The sequence below is a fragment of the Chelonoidis abingdonii genome, chromosome 4, assembly GCF_003597395.2.
Source record: "Chelonoidis abingdonii isolate Lonesome George chromosome 4, CheloAbing_2.0, whole genome shotgun sequence".
Lineage (NCBI taxonomy): Eukaryota > Metazoa > Chordata > Testudines > Testudinidae > Chelonoidis > Chelonoidis abingdonii.
Genome location: NC_133772.1, coordinates 45,552,109 through 45,568,675, shown reverse-complemented (window position 1 = coordinate 45,568,675; position 16,567 = coordinate 45,552,109). Strand labels below are relative to the sequence as shown.

General features: G+C 39.9%; 1 protein-coding gene across 1 annotated transcript in view; it reads right to left on the bottom strand.

The window, feature by feature from the left end:
- LOC116838377 (serum amyloid A protein) overlaps positions 1-16,567 on the bottom strand; it is a 131,187-nt gene that overhangs the window by 111,580 nt on the left and 3,040 nt on the right. Inside the window, exons 2-4 of the mRNA XM_075065118.1 lie at positions 14,351-16,538; positions 9,925-13,279; positions 9,469-9,587 (exon numbers count right to left, since the gene is read on the bottom strand). Coding sequence (XP_074921219.1) covers positions 9,469-9,571 — 103 coding nt within the window. The 5' untranslated portion in view covers positions 9,572-9,587; positions 9,925-13,279; positions 14,351-16,538. The remainder of the gene's footprint in view (positions 1-9,468; positions 9,588-9,924; positions 13,280-14,350; positions 16,539-16,567) is intronic.

The window sequence follows — 16,567 nt, the reverse complement described above, 5'->3', positions numbered from 1 at the left end:
TTAAATAGATTGTGCATTGCCTTTAATGTGTGTTCCTCATCTGCACCAAACTGCTCTGTGGGTATGTTGTTAATTCCCAGCACCTTTTCCTTTTTCAGACTTTCTAGTGAAATCTTTACTTCCAAGAACTCCAGCTTCCATTCTCCCCTCACTTGTACAGGAAAACTTTTCTGGGACCATTTCGTCTACTGTGTTCCATACTCTATACAACTCTTCAAAATATTATTTCCCTCCTTTGTGCTTTGCTTCTTGTCTTTCACTGTTGACAGCTTCAATTTATATGTCCCATTCAGTTTTCTTATCTCGCAATACAACTTGTGTCACACTTCTCTTTGTTTATTTCTCTGCTTCTTTACACTGTTCATTTATCTAGCTGTTCTGGACTCTCTTTACTTTCTGTCTCACTTCTCTGGTCAACCTATTATACTCACCTCTTAGACTTGTATCTTTCCTTTTTATTCTCCTTTAGTTTAGTGAGGAAGTGAAACATGTGGAGTAGTTGTTCTGATGGCACAGTTTGGAAGTAAACCGGCTGCAGGGCACACAGCTGGCTCAGAGTATAAATGGAGATGGTGCCAGGGCGGCTCATGGGAGAGAGTCCCAATGGAAAAAGTCCAGAGGACTAGCGGTGAGGAGTGAGCAGGGAGCACCCTCCCATAGAACCTGCTGTTGTGAATTATACCTGTAGACCAGGCACCATTCCTTTCTAGGCTGAGGCACAAAAACCAAAGATTGACAGAGTGTCCAAACAACAAAGGTTTATTGCGCAAGGTTCAAACAATGTTCGAACGTGGTATCCCTCTGCTAGTCAGGGAGAGACCCAGGCTGCAGATTACATAGAAGTTATATACCTTTTAGGAGCGCATGCTACCCTCATGGATCGGAAGCTTCAGCCAATAAACAAGCCATTTTCTTATCTTTAGCCTATTACAGCTAATCATTGTCCTCATGCTGGCTAGTGCACAGTCCAGCTATTACCTTGCCTACTAGAATTTTTCCTTAATTATGCTGTTGCAGCTGTTTTCCTATCCTCTTTCCTGTTTCTGGCTTTATCTTTCTTTAATGCTGCTCTTGAGAGCTTTGTACGTGATGTGCTCACTTTTAGTTAATGATGGATACAAAATAGGGGATACCCAGCACACGCGGGGGGCAGGTCCAGGTCTTCGGAAGCATTTCGGTGGCAGGGTCCTTTGGTGCCGCAGAAGACCTGAAGCAGACCCCCTGCCGCCGAAGTGCTACTGAGACTGGAGTGGACCCCATCCCACCGTTGAAGTGTCCACTGAAGCCCCAGACCGCCACAGGTATTCAAATCGGGCCCCACAATTCATTAAGCCAGCCCTGCCTGTAGCCTACCCCACAGACAGCGCCTCAGCCGGCTCACAACACCACTGCAAGCCCTGCTCCCAAGACAGCGCCTCAGCCACCGTCAAGTTAGACTCAGGACTCACAGTTTGTCAGCCACATCTGTTATTTAGCACAGCGCTCTGCTATACACCCGATAATGTGAGCCACATACAAGACACCAACTATCTTTATTTTATACAGAATAAAGGGGGGAGGCTTTAGAAAGAAACAAAGGACAGCAGAATCTGATAAGTTTACTGGCTAGCCATGATATCTTATTTCCTTACTATTAATTACAGATCTTTGTTAATGTTTCGCCATTAACACCTGTTTATGCCTATACTGTTTCTTTCCTGACACTGTATTTCAACATTTCTTTAATTTGCTTAAAGGTACATACAACAATTCTTTAATCCATTCTTATTTTTACAATATAATTAATTCTACTTCCATACCCCAACGGCCACTGCAGCCCCAACCTCCCTCAGAAGACAGCACTTCAGCTCTCCATAGCGCCCCGGCTCTCCAACAGCGCGCCTCAGCGATCCACAGCGCCCCTGCAGCCTGCCTCCACAGCCAGCACCTTAGCCACCACAGTGGCCTGCAGCTCGCCTCACACCAACCATGGCCTCAGCCACCCCACAGCACCCCCTGCAACCACAGTCAGCATCTCAGTCATGCACAGAGCCCCCCAACCCTGCCTCACCAGAGACATTCCAACCTCCTAAGTTTCATTGGAATGTCGTGAGATCAGTTGATCTCAAAAAATTAACTTGCTCAAGTGGAATAAGAAACCAACCAGCACCTGAGCATAGATCCATAGTCAGGACCAGTAAGCCCAGCACATCCAGCTTGAACATTTCACTTGTAGTTCATGTTGTGTAGTTGCAGGTATTTCACATCACTTTAAAAGCACTACAGACAGTCTTGGACTTAACGACACAATTGGTTCTGAAATTGTTGTCCTAAGTGAAATGTTGTAACTTTGGACCAGGAACCATCGATGCCAATGTCATTGAAAACAATGGTTGCAAGTTGAATCGGGTGTCATTCAGAAACATCAAGTGCTTTCTTCTTAAGTCGAATGTCAGTAAGCGTCGAGTTACAGCTGTGTTTTAAGAGCAAACTACCTTTATATCACCATTGATGATACTTGATAGACCCAACAATTGTTTCCAGAATGGAATGCTGTGAAACAGTAAATTTTTAAACTATGCAAGGAAGGGGTGGAGGCAGTTACTCTGAGGAGAAACTCTGTAGTTCAAACTTGCAGCTCCAAAAGTTTCAAGTCGGGGTGGTTAGGACAGGAATCCCAGCACACCGGGGGGCAGAGTCCAGGTCTTCAGAACATTGCAGATGGAGCAGTGGGTCCTTTGGGGCTCCGGCAGAAGAACCTGAAGCAGAACCACCCTGCCGCGAAGTGCTACTGAAGACCTGGAGTGGACCCCATACACCGTTGAAGTGTCCACTGAAAGCCCCTACGACCGCCACAGTGTATCAAATCGGGCCCCACAATTCATAAAGCCACCCTGCCTGTACACTAACCCACCCACACGACAGCGCCTCACGCTTCACAAACACCACTGCATGCCCTGCTCCCAAGACCAGCGCCTCAGCCACTGTCCAAAGTTAGACCAGGACTCACAGTTTAGTCACCCACATCTGTTATAGCACAGCGCCTGCTAAACACCCAGGAATAATGTGAGCAACCATACAACGAACCAAACAATCTTATTTATACAGAATAAAACGGGGAGCCATTTAGCAAAGATAACAAAAGGACACCAGAATCTGATAAGTTACCTGCTAGCCATGCATATCTATTTCCTGTACTTAACTATACAGATCTTCTGTTAATGTTTCGCCATTAACACCCTCATGGTGTTCATCATACTCGTATCTTTTCCTGACACCTGATATTTCAACATTTCTTAATTGCTACTTAACGGTACATACAACAATTTCTTTAATCCATTCTTAATTTAACATTAACATTAATCCTACTTCAAGCATACGCCAACGGCCACTGCAGCCCAACCTCCCTCAGACAGAACAGCAACTGTCAGCTACTCCATAGCGCCCCGGCCTCTCACAGACAGCGCCTCACCGATCCACAGCGCCCACCCTGCAGCCCGCCTCCACAGCCACCCCTTAGCCACCCGCACAGGTCCCCTGCCTCGCCTTCACACACACATGACAGCGCCTCAGCCACCCACAGCACACCCTGCAAACCCACAAGTCAGCACTCAGTCAAAGCACAGAGGCCCCCCCCAACCCTGCCTCACCCGAGACATTCCAACCCTCCAATGTTCTCATTGAGATGTACGTAGAATCAGTTGATCTCAAAATAATGTAACTGCTCAAGGAATAAAGAAACCAACCAGCACCTGAGCATAGACCATAGTCTTCAGACCCAGTAAGCCAGAGCATCCACTCTGAACTTTCACTATGTAGTCATTTATATGAAGTATGACAGTAATATTCACAGCAATTATAGAAAGCACTTCCAGACGCCTGCAGAACTATACACACTAATTGGTTCCTGAACATTGTGATCATAAAGTTAAACGTGAAAGATCGTCAAACCCAGAGGAACAAGCATCGTAAAGTAACCCATGTTACAAGTGAATCAGGGTGTCAATTTCTAGAAACATCTATAAGTCGCTGTTCTTACTTAAATCGAATGTCGAAAGGCGAAGTACGCCTGTGACCACAGGACAAGCAAATCCGATTTTTATGCAAACCTACCATGTAAATCATCACTCTGTGAACATGATGAGCACCCAAATGTATTCCCGAAATGGAAATGCCTGTACAACATAATTTTGAAAAACACATATGCAAAAGGAGGAGGGGGGGGAATGAAACGCAGAGAGACCTGTGAAATTCAAAAACGATGCAGACATTCCAAAGTCAAGTGGTAGAGAACAAGAAATTAATAGCCTTCCGCTCTGCACGAGTCTTGAAAGCTGCAGGGAAATAAACCTGGAGATCTTAAGGAAACTGTGTTGAGGATGTTCTCCAGATCAAATCACCCATGACAGCCAAAAGGGAGTAGCAGTGCCATGACCACTCCTGCCATACTTGGATCAAGCCCCTACTCTGAAAGGATTTGAGGGTATAGTGTGGGACTCTGCACAGATTAATGCAGAAAGACTGACTTGGAGGATCTCTGCCAGATGCTCCATGTTATGGTGCATTCTGGTAATTGACTTGTAGGAGGTTTCACTAACCTCTGTAAATTATATCTAAAATATTGTGTTAGTAAGTAAATTCCACTAAGCCCAAATAAGCTACTGAGGAAAGAGGTTGAGGTTTTTCATAGCTACCCGTCCCCAAAAAAATCCCTAACACATGAATTCGAATCCCCAGATTCAAGTAGCTGGTAAATATGAGTGTCTATATGTTTACCAAAATAGGATATGCAGACCTGATCCAAAGACCATTTAAGCCAATGGAAGGACTCTCTCTGGCTTCAATGGGATTTGGATTAGAGTTTTAATCAACAAGGCTATAAATAGGTATGTTCTCTATCCTATGAAAGATACTTTAATAAGTCCAAGATCCTGTAAATGTTTGTCAGTTACAAATGACTTGGTCTGTCTCCAAGAAATTGTCTGTGATAGATTCGAGGCCAAATGACTGTGCACTTTTACCCTAAAAATTGAGGAAAGGCCTTAAAAATTATTTGAACAGTCATGCTAAGAACCCCCCACTGCACGCTGCACATTTGTTTGAGCTTTGGTTCAAGAGTGGGACCAGGGGCTAATTACAGTGTTGTTGTAGTTCTAGTGCTCCCTGGCTATTAGAGGCACAAGGTGGGTGAGGCAATAATGTCTATTGGACCAACTGCTGTTGGGGAGAGAGAAAAGCTTCTGATTTGCACAGAGTTGTTCTTCAGGACTGTTAGGCTGACATGATTTTGAATTTCTAAGATTCCTTTGTTTTTAAGTGAAGATGTTAGGGTAAACGCATTACCAGAAAACTTTAATGAGACTGTTGTCAGCTGCCTGGTAACTATCCAAAGACCGGGATGCATACAACCAGAAAACACTGGTTTCATTTTGATTTGGTTTTGTGCTTCTCCTTTCCTTTACTTTCTTTTTGACTTCAAGTTGTGAGCATTGAGCCTTTTAAACCCAATAGCGTTTCCACGTTTTTATCAATGTACATTAACTAGTCCTGAACTTAGTTTTGTCACCCCTGTCTGGTGCTGTTTCCACTCACTCCTGCTTTTTGGCAACAATGGGAAATTTCATCCAGTGAGTTGGATCCAACCTTTCTAGCCTGACCTCAGAAGGAACTGAGGTTCTACCCACCTGATAACAATAAATATATACTTTTAAAACATAAGCACCATTACTGCTTATTAAAGTGGACCTAGACTCTCAGCACCATGGAAAATGTGTTTTCAACCTTTCATTTCAAATGTTAACTTTCCTTCTGACCTGCCCCCAAAATTTCTGTTTTTGCCATGATACCTAAACCTTTGTATGGTGGTTTTTACGCCCCAAACTAATTAGCCAGGTAGGATGGTCTATGGTTAGAGGACTGGACTCCATTCCTACCTCTGCTGTAGACTCCCCTGTGATGTTAGGCAAGTCAATTAACATCTCTCAGATCCCTCTCTGTAAAATGGGGATAACAACAACAACGAGAATTATCACAATGGATCACAGTAGTCCAGTAGCCTGTCCCTGACAGTGGCCAGTGCCCGCTACTTCACAGGAATATGCAACAAATTATTTAATGGATTGTCCTTTACTCAATCTGGAAGATTCTTCCAAATCCTGGGCAGTTAAGGGTTACCTTTGGCCCCAAAGCATGAAACATTTGTATGTATATTGCTTTTTATCCTCTCTCATGTAGCTGAGGACGTTTGTTCATTCACTGAGAGCTTCAGAAATTTAAGATTGTATTTATTGTGGTTTTTCACAGCTTGTAGAAAAATTGAACCATTGTAAAGTATTACAGACTGCATTAGTATTTCGAGGGAAGGCCCTCTGGTCTGTAGCGGTTTGGGTCTCCTCCACTTCGGCCCCATGCATTTGCCTCCTGGTCTTGACGTGTGTCTTCTGCTCCTCTGCCACTAATGCCACCCTGCCAACCTTCCCTAGCATCACTGGAAAGAGGAAACAAAGATTATCTTAGACAGTTTATTATCAAATCTCAATAACTAAAGGATTTACTTTTCACTCATCCCCCATAGCTTAATCTCTGCTTTTCCATAAAACTGAGGACCCACACAAATACCTCATCAATACAAGTTGTTCCAATGAAAGATATTAGCTCAGCTACCTTGTCACACACAAACACAGACACAAATCTTAGCCTGTCTGTGAATAGCAGAAGTCATCCCAGAAGTGCATCAGTGCAGTTGTGAATTAAAAAGCTTTCCCATTACTTGCCTCCACTAAGTTCTACCCACTCCTCATAAGCTCCTTTGTATCATAGTCATCACGTTCAACAGCAATATTTTAAAACGGTCCTCGTTAGAGGACTGCAAGTGAACCTATGATGGTAGTTTTCCTTGGACGAAATACCAAGGGCAATATGTACCGATTCTAGATTAAAGGGAGGTCCTGCAATTATTTAAATTTTAAAAGCCCTGGGGTGAAAACGTCAGTCTCCTAGCACATAATAATGAGATCTGATATCAGAACATATCCAAATAGGTCAGCTCAGAAATCACCTTTACAACTCAAGAATGGGCACAGTCTTCACACTTAGCCAGAGGTTAAATAAAAATGTCCTTGCTTCACAGAGGACAATAACTAGTTATGAATTACAATGAACTTCATAGTACTTTGATTGCATAGCTCTTTACCAACTTTTAACTCATAATCCAAGTAGAATCCATTACCTAATAACTTCTGCTGCCCATTTACCGCCAGGCCCTCTTTGGGCAGCATCATAATTCCCACGAGCATGGAAATATTTATCTGCATTTTGATAATTCGCTTCCCGCATGTCGCTGTATGCACGCCACATATCCTCAGCGCCTGGAGAAGAGAGAAAGGATTATAGAGAAACTGCAAATTTAAAACAAAACTTTGATGTTATTTCACCCACATTCCTCTGAAGCAGTCAAGCACCATTCTAGTCACATCACCACAGTGGCTTCCAAGTTTAGTGCTTCTAGAGAAGGCAGAAAGGCTCCTATATACCACTGAGAAAATACTTGATTTTTTGGTTCAGTGGAAGATCTGAGAAATCCAAAGAAGACTGTTTCGTTTCAACCAAAACTGATTTGTTATGGTTTTTCTCAACAAAATGAAAAACAAAAAAAATTGTTCAGGTTGATTTGAATGAACATTTTTGCAGCAAAATGTCAGAATAGGCCACTGTGAAAATTATTAGGTTTGAAGTTTTTTTCCAGCCTAAACTATTTGCCAAATTTGACCAAAATTTGCAAAAAGTTGCAGGGTCCCCCTGAAATGGATTTTTTGGTGTATTTAATATTTGTCCCTCCAAAAAATTTGCCCAGCTTTCTTTGGTACCCAGGCCTCCCTTTAGAGATACAGGGATTTGCAGCTAGTTATGCTTTCTTAACTGTAGCTTCCATCAGGTGACATCTTTGGAGGAGGAGATGGAAAGGAGTTCCTTTGAGAAAGGTTCTCATAAAACCATAGAATCTCCAACAAAACTCTGTTGCAATATCTTTGGGACAAAGAAACCCTCAAATTTCTCTCAGTGCTTTTCTAAGGGTCACCAGGACAATGGAGTAGAGGTGTGATTCCAAGTTAGAAGCATCAGTCTCCTTTCGGGCTTTGTTACAGATGGTTTCTGCATCAATGTAACTAAATCTGTTTAGAAACCAATTTAGTTAAATCACTGACACACTTAAGTCCATTTAAACTAAATCCATTTAAGGCATTTGTAGGAGTGTCTATTCCAGGGTTTTGCAGCAATTTAACTAACAACTTCTAAACTGATTTAGACTGGAGACAATTGGGGACAAACTGATGAGAATCTTTAGGCTATGAGTGTACAATGTGAGAATAAGAAATCTGATTTCATAGACATGAACCTGTATCTATCGCTATAGTTTTAAAGAAAACGCCAACACTTCTTACAGCAAAAGTGAGCGATCATGGAGTATCAACCTAAAAGTAGAAATGTGAGGATATTTGGGTCAAAAAAGTGTCGTGGCAAATAGGAGACAATAACTAGAATCAAAGATGATGCTGAGTTGTTTCTTGAGACTAAATAAATCATAACAGAATACGACCTGGTGGTCCACTACAACGTGATCCACATCTCCATCCAGACAAAACCTCACATATCTCCCCGATTCAACGCATCTCTTTTCAGGAAGGGTGCTTAAGCACATGCTTAAGATTTATTTTCCTCAGTCAAGACCTAAGAATGCAGTTCTGCAAGGTGTTGAATGCCCTCAACTCACCAGACTGGGAATTAGAGAAGTTCAGCACCTTGCAGAAGATGCTCATTCCTGTAGTGCTGAATCAGAACCCAAGTTATCTGACCCCAGAAACATTTCCAGGAGGGGGAAGGAAAACTTCTGAAATTATTCAAACAAACAATTTACAGTATGCTGTATTTCCTTTACTGGGAATGGCATACACCTCTCACACAACCAAGAACTAACAAATAAAAGGTAACCATTACTTATCAGTGCATTTTTATGCCTCCAGATTTTACGAGACCCACTGAGAGCCACATCAGGCAACTGCAACAGTTAAAGTCAGAACATGGTCAGTCGGGTGCACAGGTTGCAGTTAAACATCTTGCTAAATGTTAAATGAACCTTGTCTGGTGAAAATATCTGTTTAATTATGATCCATAGGACTTAGTACAATCTAGGGCCCATACCTGCCATCTGATTTGCTTTGATTCAGCAGCCTTGTGCTTGGACTCCCAATGAGGGACCTAAAACTGCATTTTTTTAAGGGATCAGAAAAAAAAATCTAATGTATCTTTTTGTGAAGAACTGAGGAAATTTCTTATTTACCAGAATGTATCAAAAATTGTTCTAGAGCTCCTGCCTTTGGCTTGGCTTTGTTGGGTTTTTATTAATTTTATTAATAGCTACACCATTCTGCTTGCATATAAAACTTTTGAGAACAGTTTGGATGTCAAACATGCAGTGAATAAAAAGCATACCTCTGTAAGCATCCCTTACGAATGCTCCAGCATCAGTGAACCAGTTCTGGGCACTGACACAGAGTACCAGGGACAAAAGCAACATGCAGTTGTAGAACTTCATAGTTCACTTATTTAGGCTGTAACAGAAGGAAAGTATGTCATAAAACTGGGCAATATTTTCAAGACTCCATCCATAATGTTTGTTCCTCTTATAACCGCTTTAGAACAGGTACATGGATCAAAAGGATCACACACAATTCAGAAAAGCTCCCAAAGTAATGATTTATACTTAGAAAAATGAAATGTTCTCTGCCATCACAGCATCAGTCTCAGAGCTAAGATGTAAATATAGAAGTTTAAGTTTCTGGTTAACAGTTTCTATATCATAAAAATCACTTATTATAAGAAAAATATTGAATACAAAGCAAGGTAAAATGGTATAAATATGAAGTTTCCATTTAGAATTAAACTTACCGGTGCTATATTGCAAAGCCCCTGAAAACACTGAGTTCTTTCTGATGGATTCTCACAAGAAAAATAGAACTTTATTTATAGGAAGCCTTATCTCTAAGAGCAAATAGGAAATAATTTACAGAAACATGGATAAATTCATATTGGGCAATTATTTGCTTGTTGAATGCCAACAAACATTGCTTCTGTTGGGAATTTACTGCAGTAAATTCCTTTATTTCTTCTTGAGTCTTCCTGCATTCAATTGGTCAGTGTCTGTATTGTCTCTCTTTGTAGATCCAAGGATCAATTACTTAAGCAATGCCTGATATGATGTCATGTCCATCATTTACCAGAAGTTGCAGGCAGTCACTTCTTCTGACTTGCTTCTATTTTTTTTTTTTAATTCATAAAATGAGTAATGGTTTATATGAGATTTTTATGCAGAAGTTTTAAGTAATCATCTGGCATGTACCATAAACACCAAATCAGTTTTATCCTTATGTATAATTGTTTGTACAGTGCCTAGCCAATGGGACCTGGTCCATGACCTTGGCTTGAAGAGGCTATGGTAATAGAAATAAATAATAAAACTCAAATTACCAGAGCTGGTCAGAAATGAGATGTCATCTTTGCAGACATTTTAATTTTTTCCCCTTTTAAATTTAGATGGAAATGTGTCAAAATTTTGAACTTTGAGTAACATCAACTAACTTTTATTACCACCATTATGATCACTAAAGGGAGAGGTTAATTTGTCTGAATAGCGGTTAACTTAATGTGTAGCTTTGTTGGCAAGATCTAAACCATAAGCTAGATGCAGTTATATGAAGAGTTACAAAAATATCCTTTCATTCAAAATATTACCTGTGGATTGGAATCATGAGCTCTATCAGTAATTCAGGTTACTTTGTAAAATGTTTTCATTTGTGATAAAAAACAACCTTAACTATCAAAATGTTATCTAAATGGAGTAAATACGTTTTACATTCTCCGATCAGTGCATGGGCGGTAATAGGTAAAACCGTTATTGAGTCTAACTGCAAAAATGCAGGTAAATATCTACTAGTTCAGGTCAGACTTTGCCCTCTAAAGTTTGCAAACTAAACAGCAGATCTTGTAAATGGTCAATGTGGTTCTTATGGGAATGTAATCTGAATAAAGTCATCATTGCTTGGGAGTTTGTGAAACCAGTGCTAAATCAGTCCTGCTCACTAGTCCATCAGAATTCTATATGACTTCAAACACAGACCGTAGCTGTATCGTCCATGCTCAATGCCCTGTTGACCATCTTTTTGAGCTTTCCGGAAGCTTTTGGAAGTGTTTATTCAACAGTAACAGCCTTGGCAGCAAATGAATAGGCTGAATCAGTGTACTTTCCTTTAATCTTAACTCATTTTATTCCCATGAGCATCTACACTTTTCTAGACAAACTCAACTGATCTTGTAAAAAAGGAAAGATAACTCCTAGGTACTGTTATCCTGGATAGCATTCACTACTTTATAACAAAGCTGAGAAGAGTTTAGAACTCAGTAGTCCCTCAGTTACACCTGCATTTCCCTTAGATAATCAACTTGCTGGATACCACTTATTGTAAATGCATTAGTTTTTCAGACCGTCTATAGCTGCCTACCAGAGACACTGCACATCATCATTTAAAGTAGCAGTGATTGTATAGCTGGAGCTCTCTGAACGTGGTTTTAAGGTGATCTACATGTTCCTTTAGCCCTCTTTTCATTCACTCTACATTCTGAAACATTCAAGCTTCTGCACTGAATTTACAGGCCTGGTCCCCACCAAAGGAAACTCTTATTATTTTTTATTATAAAATTTGAAACAATCCATTCAGTACATTTTGTCCTATGGTAACAAAAAACTTGAAGAGCAAAATGACTGGAGATAAACTATAATCTGCGTAAGAAAAAGGAACTTCCTTGTAACAGTACTTTGGATTGGCAGGCATGAGGTTAAGAATCTCGCCTTGTCTTTAAACACTGATTGGTATGATTGTGGTGCTTTTAACTGATGTCCTAAGAAGAGTATGCTGCTGTGGCTAACTTTGCCATGCAGATGCCAGCCAACTGCCTTCGGACTGCACAAGCTAACGTGCAAACAGTCACAAGCAGTATGATGGTAATTCTACAATATCATGCAGACAGTCCTTTAATATTCCTCAATGTTAAAACCTTCATCTGTTCCATGTATACAGTTGTTCAATTCAGTATATGCATAATTCAGTGAAATTCAGGGTGTTCTTACAGAATGTTTTTTTCTTTTAAAAGTTCAATTCCATAACTTTCTCAAGTTCTTAATTTACACAGGCAAAATAAGATTCCACAGCTGTTTGTTGTTGCACTAGTGTATATAATCACATAGTTGAAAACACCTCAAAGAATGCAGTTACAGTATTTCTACAATCTTGTAAGAGGAGCGGATGATGCAGGGCCCTGGCCTAATTAACTGTATATCTTGTGTATAAACTATTTTCACAAACTGCATGTGTGACTTAGGATTGTACACAGTCATATAAATCAACACAGGTGTCTAGGCTATCAGAAAAAATGCCATAATATATAGTTATCAAAGTTTGACAAAGTATTTGAGGGTGGTTGTGATGCTACATGCACACAAGCAGTGTTAAAGCTTCACATCAATTTTAACATGCATTTCCTGACTTCAGCATGTTTCAAGGTAGAAGCTTTATTGCTCTTACGGGAGTTTTTGAAATGTGTTTGTGCAGGAAACACACTTGACACTGACATCACATGCACCAGCCGCAGGCTGCATGAACTCCTTGCATGTAATACAGTCTTTTTCATCCACAGAATCTCCAAGGCTTTTATATAAGCGGTGAGTATCTCAGTTTACAGTAGAGCAACTGGAACACAAAGTGAGTAATAGATCAATAGACCACAGCACTCACTCGTAGAACCAATTCTACTGATTTCATCGAGGCTGCCTATCTTTGAGACCTACCCCACCCCACTCAGAGGATATCAAAAGGCTAGGCTTATTGTGGAAACTCGAAGTGAGCCTGGGCATTCCAGTAAGACAGAATGAGTTAGGTATCTAATGAGGAAAGGTACTGTTTCAGTACAGATCGAGAAAGACTTTCCATTGTCCAGCAAGACAGCTAAGCATCAGAAAAGTGCTGTCCTCACACTTGAGGGTAATACCTCCAGTTAAACCCATGACTGCTCTGTTTGTGAAACCCATGACCAATAAAAACCTACTTAAGCTAAAACAGAAGTCAGAGTATTGAACACGTCTTCTAGAGTCTTAAGAACACCCTGCATCCGCTTACCTCCTGAGGAGTCCAGACTGCTTTTACTGGATACAGAGTGGCTGGTGATTTTTCTAAGAGAGGGATAGAATGTTCTGCTTCTTTCATGTATACTATTTGACAGCTGGTCTTGTATATTTTTTCCTTTGTTAAACAATGTACCAAAAGTAATCACTTAGGTATTATTGCAAATACACCTCTTTTGGAGTTTGACCAACATATTGGATTCTTGTCTTGACATGCAAACCCATATACAGACAATCTTACTATTCAGCCAGGTGACACGATTCACAAAGATTAGCCAAAAGTGTTAAACACGTGTAAATGGCTCAGAACATATTGGTGAGACACTTTCTTCTTATGCTTGCAGTGTGGCAACCGCAGCATTTTCCTCGGATGAAGTCACAATGTGTCACGTAGCCTCACATCTTATTCACATATAAATAAGGAAATCAAGACTAAGTCAGAAACACTTTTCTTTTTGAAAAGTCTTAAAATTAGTTGAACCATGACACAAGGCCATTTTAGGTGCAATACACTTAAAAAATATTGTATAACTGGTTATACAAACAGTGCTATGCAATGAAAAAACAGCTCTTTGAAAGAAAGTTTGTGATATATTGTAAAAGTCAGCACCTGTTTACTGTGGCATTTTAAGTAAAGGTTTATGTACAAAGCTTTCAGCTGTTTTTCCATGTCACTTCACCCTCTAAACTGAAGAGATTCACTAGACTTTTCCCAAAGAGAACTGGTTCTGTATTTCCTGAGACAGATGATTCTTGCACTTATATAGGATCTTACTTCTTTGAACTTCGCTGTATAATATCAACTGCTTCAATTTCTAACCCCCCACTGAGGTAGAATGTTCTCATTTTAGAGGTAGGGAAACAGGCACAGAAAGGGTAACAATGAATTTGTTCTAGCCTCATGCATATCAACACCACAATTAGAAGCGACACAGAAGTATCTGATTCAGGCCGGCTATAGCATCAGTATTCCCAAGACATGCTTGGGCGGCAATTCCTCAAGGGCAGCATTCCCACTTTCGGGGCGCACTCCGGCTTTTTTTTTTTTAGTTTTTCCCCTTAGGGGCAGCAAAAATCGCTGAGCCGGCCTGCTGACTTCCAATCCTTTGTACACCTATGAGAAATAAGACCATGGGGTGCTCCTGAAAGGATAGGAATGGCACATTTGGGCTGTTTCCAAACTTCAGCTGAAAATCGTCTACCCAGGAACATGCTGAAGTCAAAAAAAGAGACGTTTAAATGGCTTTTCACAGACAGGAACCTAGGTATGAATACCTCCACTAGCTATTTCTGTAGACCATTCATTCCACGCCTGCGGAGCTTGAAATGCTCCACCATAAGGGAGTGACTGTTCTCCAATTGAGACAAAGAGCGTTACCCCAGTCACTGCCAGTTTTATAATCATACCAAACTTCACAGATAGAAACTTACAGTACCAAAAATAATTCAAATTTTAAATTAAAATAAAATCAATTAATTTGGAACTCGCAGAAACGATGGAGACAAACGGATAACATAAAATATCAGCGTCTATATGTAAAGGTATACTGTCAAATAACATTTACTCAAAAACGCTGAGTTGAGGAGAAAAAAAAACCATTTTTTATTGGGAGCTGATCTTTGGGGATCACTACAGCATATTGCAGTGAATTAGGCTCTTAACTGAAAGGTAGCTAAAACCAAACGTAAACCTTTCACTATCGTTTTCACTATCTAAGCTCTAGGAACAGTTCAGATGTAAACAGAAATAGTATAAAGCTATTTTTGCAAATGGATTAAGTAAAATTGTGTGTTTTTAAATGATCAGTTCTAATAATCTAATTATCTTAACAGTGGTAAAGTTTAAAAAAACAATACTTGACAGCTTCCTTTAAAATACGTTTTAAAAAAGGCAATTTTAGAAAAAGGTATGCAGTTTGCATTCATTTCTTCCAAAAAGAATCAAAGATCAGTATATAAGAAATATTGACATCTAAAAGACTGTTGATTGTGTGGCTACTCATCTGAAGATGACCGCCTGACAGATTCCCACATTTGAATGCTTTGTGTTTACACTTTTTCCAGGTGGTCTATTAATAAATGAGTATTCATTAATGCATATTCAACACTATGCAATCAAGAACCCATAACATTATTTTACATAGCTCTTAAGATAAAGATGTAGCTATTCCAACAAATACATCAAAAGAGTAGATATTCTATACAATTAAGGAAAAATCTGCATTCTTGCATGCATTCACTGCAGCTATTGACAAAAGTGAATGTCAGATGGAAAAACAGTTCGGTGCTCATGCTGGCAATATACACAGAATTAATCCTTTTGAAATTTACATCTTAACCAACCTACAGAAAAGTTGCTGAAGGCAAAATGCACTATTTTCAAACCTAATTTAATGTTCAAAGGACTGTACTTTTAACCAACTGTTTTAATTCATTCAGAGTTATTATCAGATTAATTCTGCACTTTTAATCTTATTGTAAAAAAACCAAATCTGTTAGGACACTTGTGGTCTTAATTTCAACATAAACATCAGAGCATTTCAATCTAGCAATTTCTGAATCCTGTTTTAGAAGCACGTTTTAAACTATTTAGGAAGAGCTGTAGAAGAAAAGACTCAATTCAGGTGCTATGTTCATGCAGTGTGGCTGAATACATTATTGTGTGGACAAGAGTTTGTTTCTTAGAGGTGATGAAACTTAAGAGGCAATTTAATGCAGCATATGCACAGTACACAACTTCATTTCAGTGTTTCCTGGCATATTTGCTATGCCTGCTGAGACCACAGAAAACGGTCACACCTTTCCAACATGGACTGTATCAGGGCTCTACAGACAAAAGAGAAAAAAAAAATCAAACATATTCTTTACTAATTTGCTGGACACCAGCTTTTAGGAAGAGTTTAAACCGGCTGATGCAGTCATAAATATAATTTGTTTTCAGAGAGAGCCCTATCATGTCCCTGCCTTTAAAGATTTTTACCTAACCTGAATAGACAACATGAATGGCAAACCATAAATAATAGAAAATAGAAGATACCAGGAATTTTATTTTTTTTTTTATTTAAGGCTAGTGTTCAGGGCTTCCTAGATTCCAGGCCTTCACTCTTACTTGTAACCACCACTCAGGATTGACGTAACATAGATTTCAACAGGACCTTTTCAAGTGCCATCTTCTAGAACAGGGGCAGGCAACCTATGGCACGGGTGCCAAAGGCAGCACCGAGCTCCTTTTCAGTGGTACTCACACTGCCCGGGTCTTGATCACCTGTCCGGGGGGCTCTGCATTTTAATTTAATTTTAAATGAAGCTTCTTAAACATTTTAAAAACCTTATTTACTTTACATACAACAATAGTTT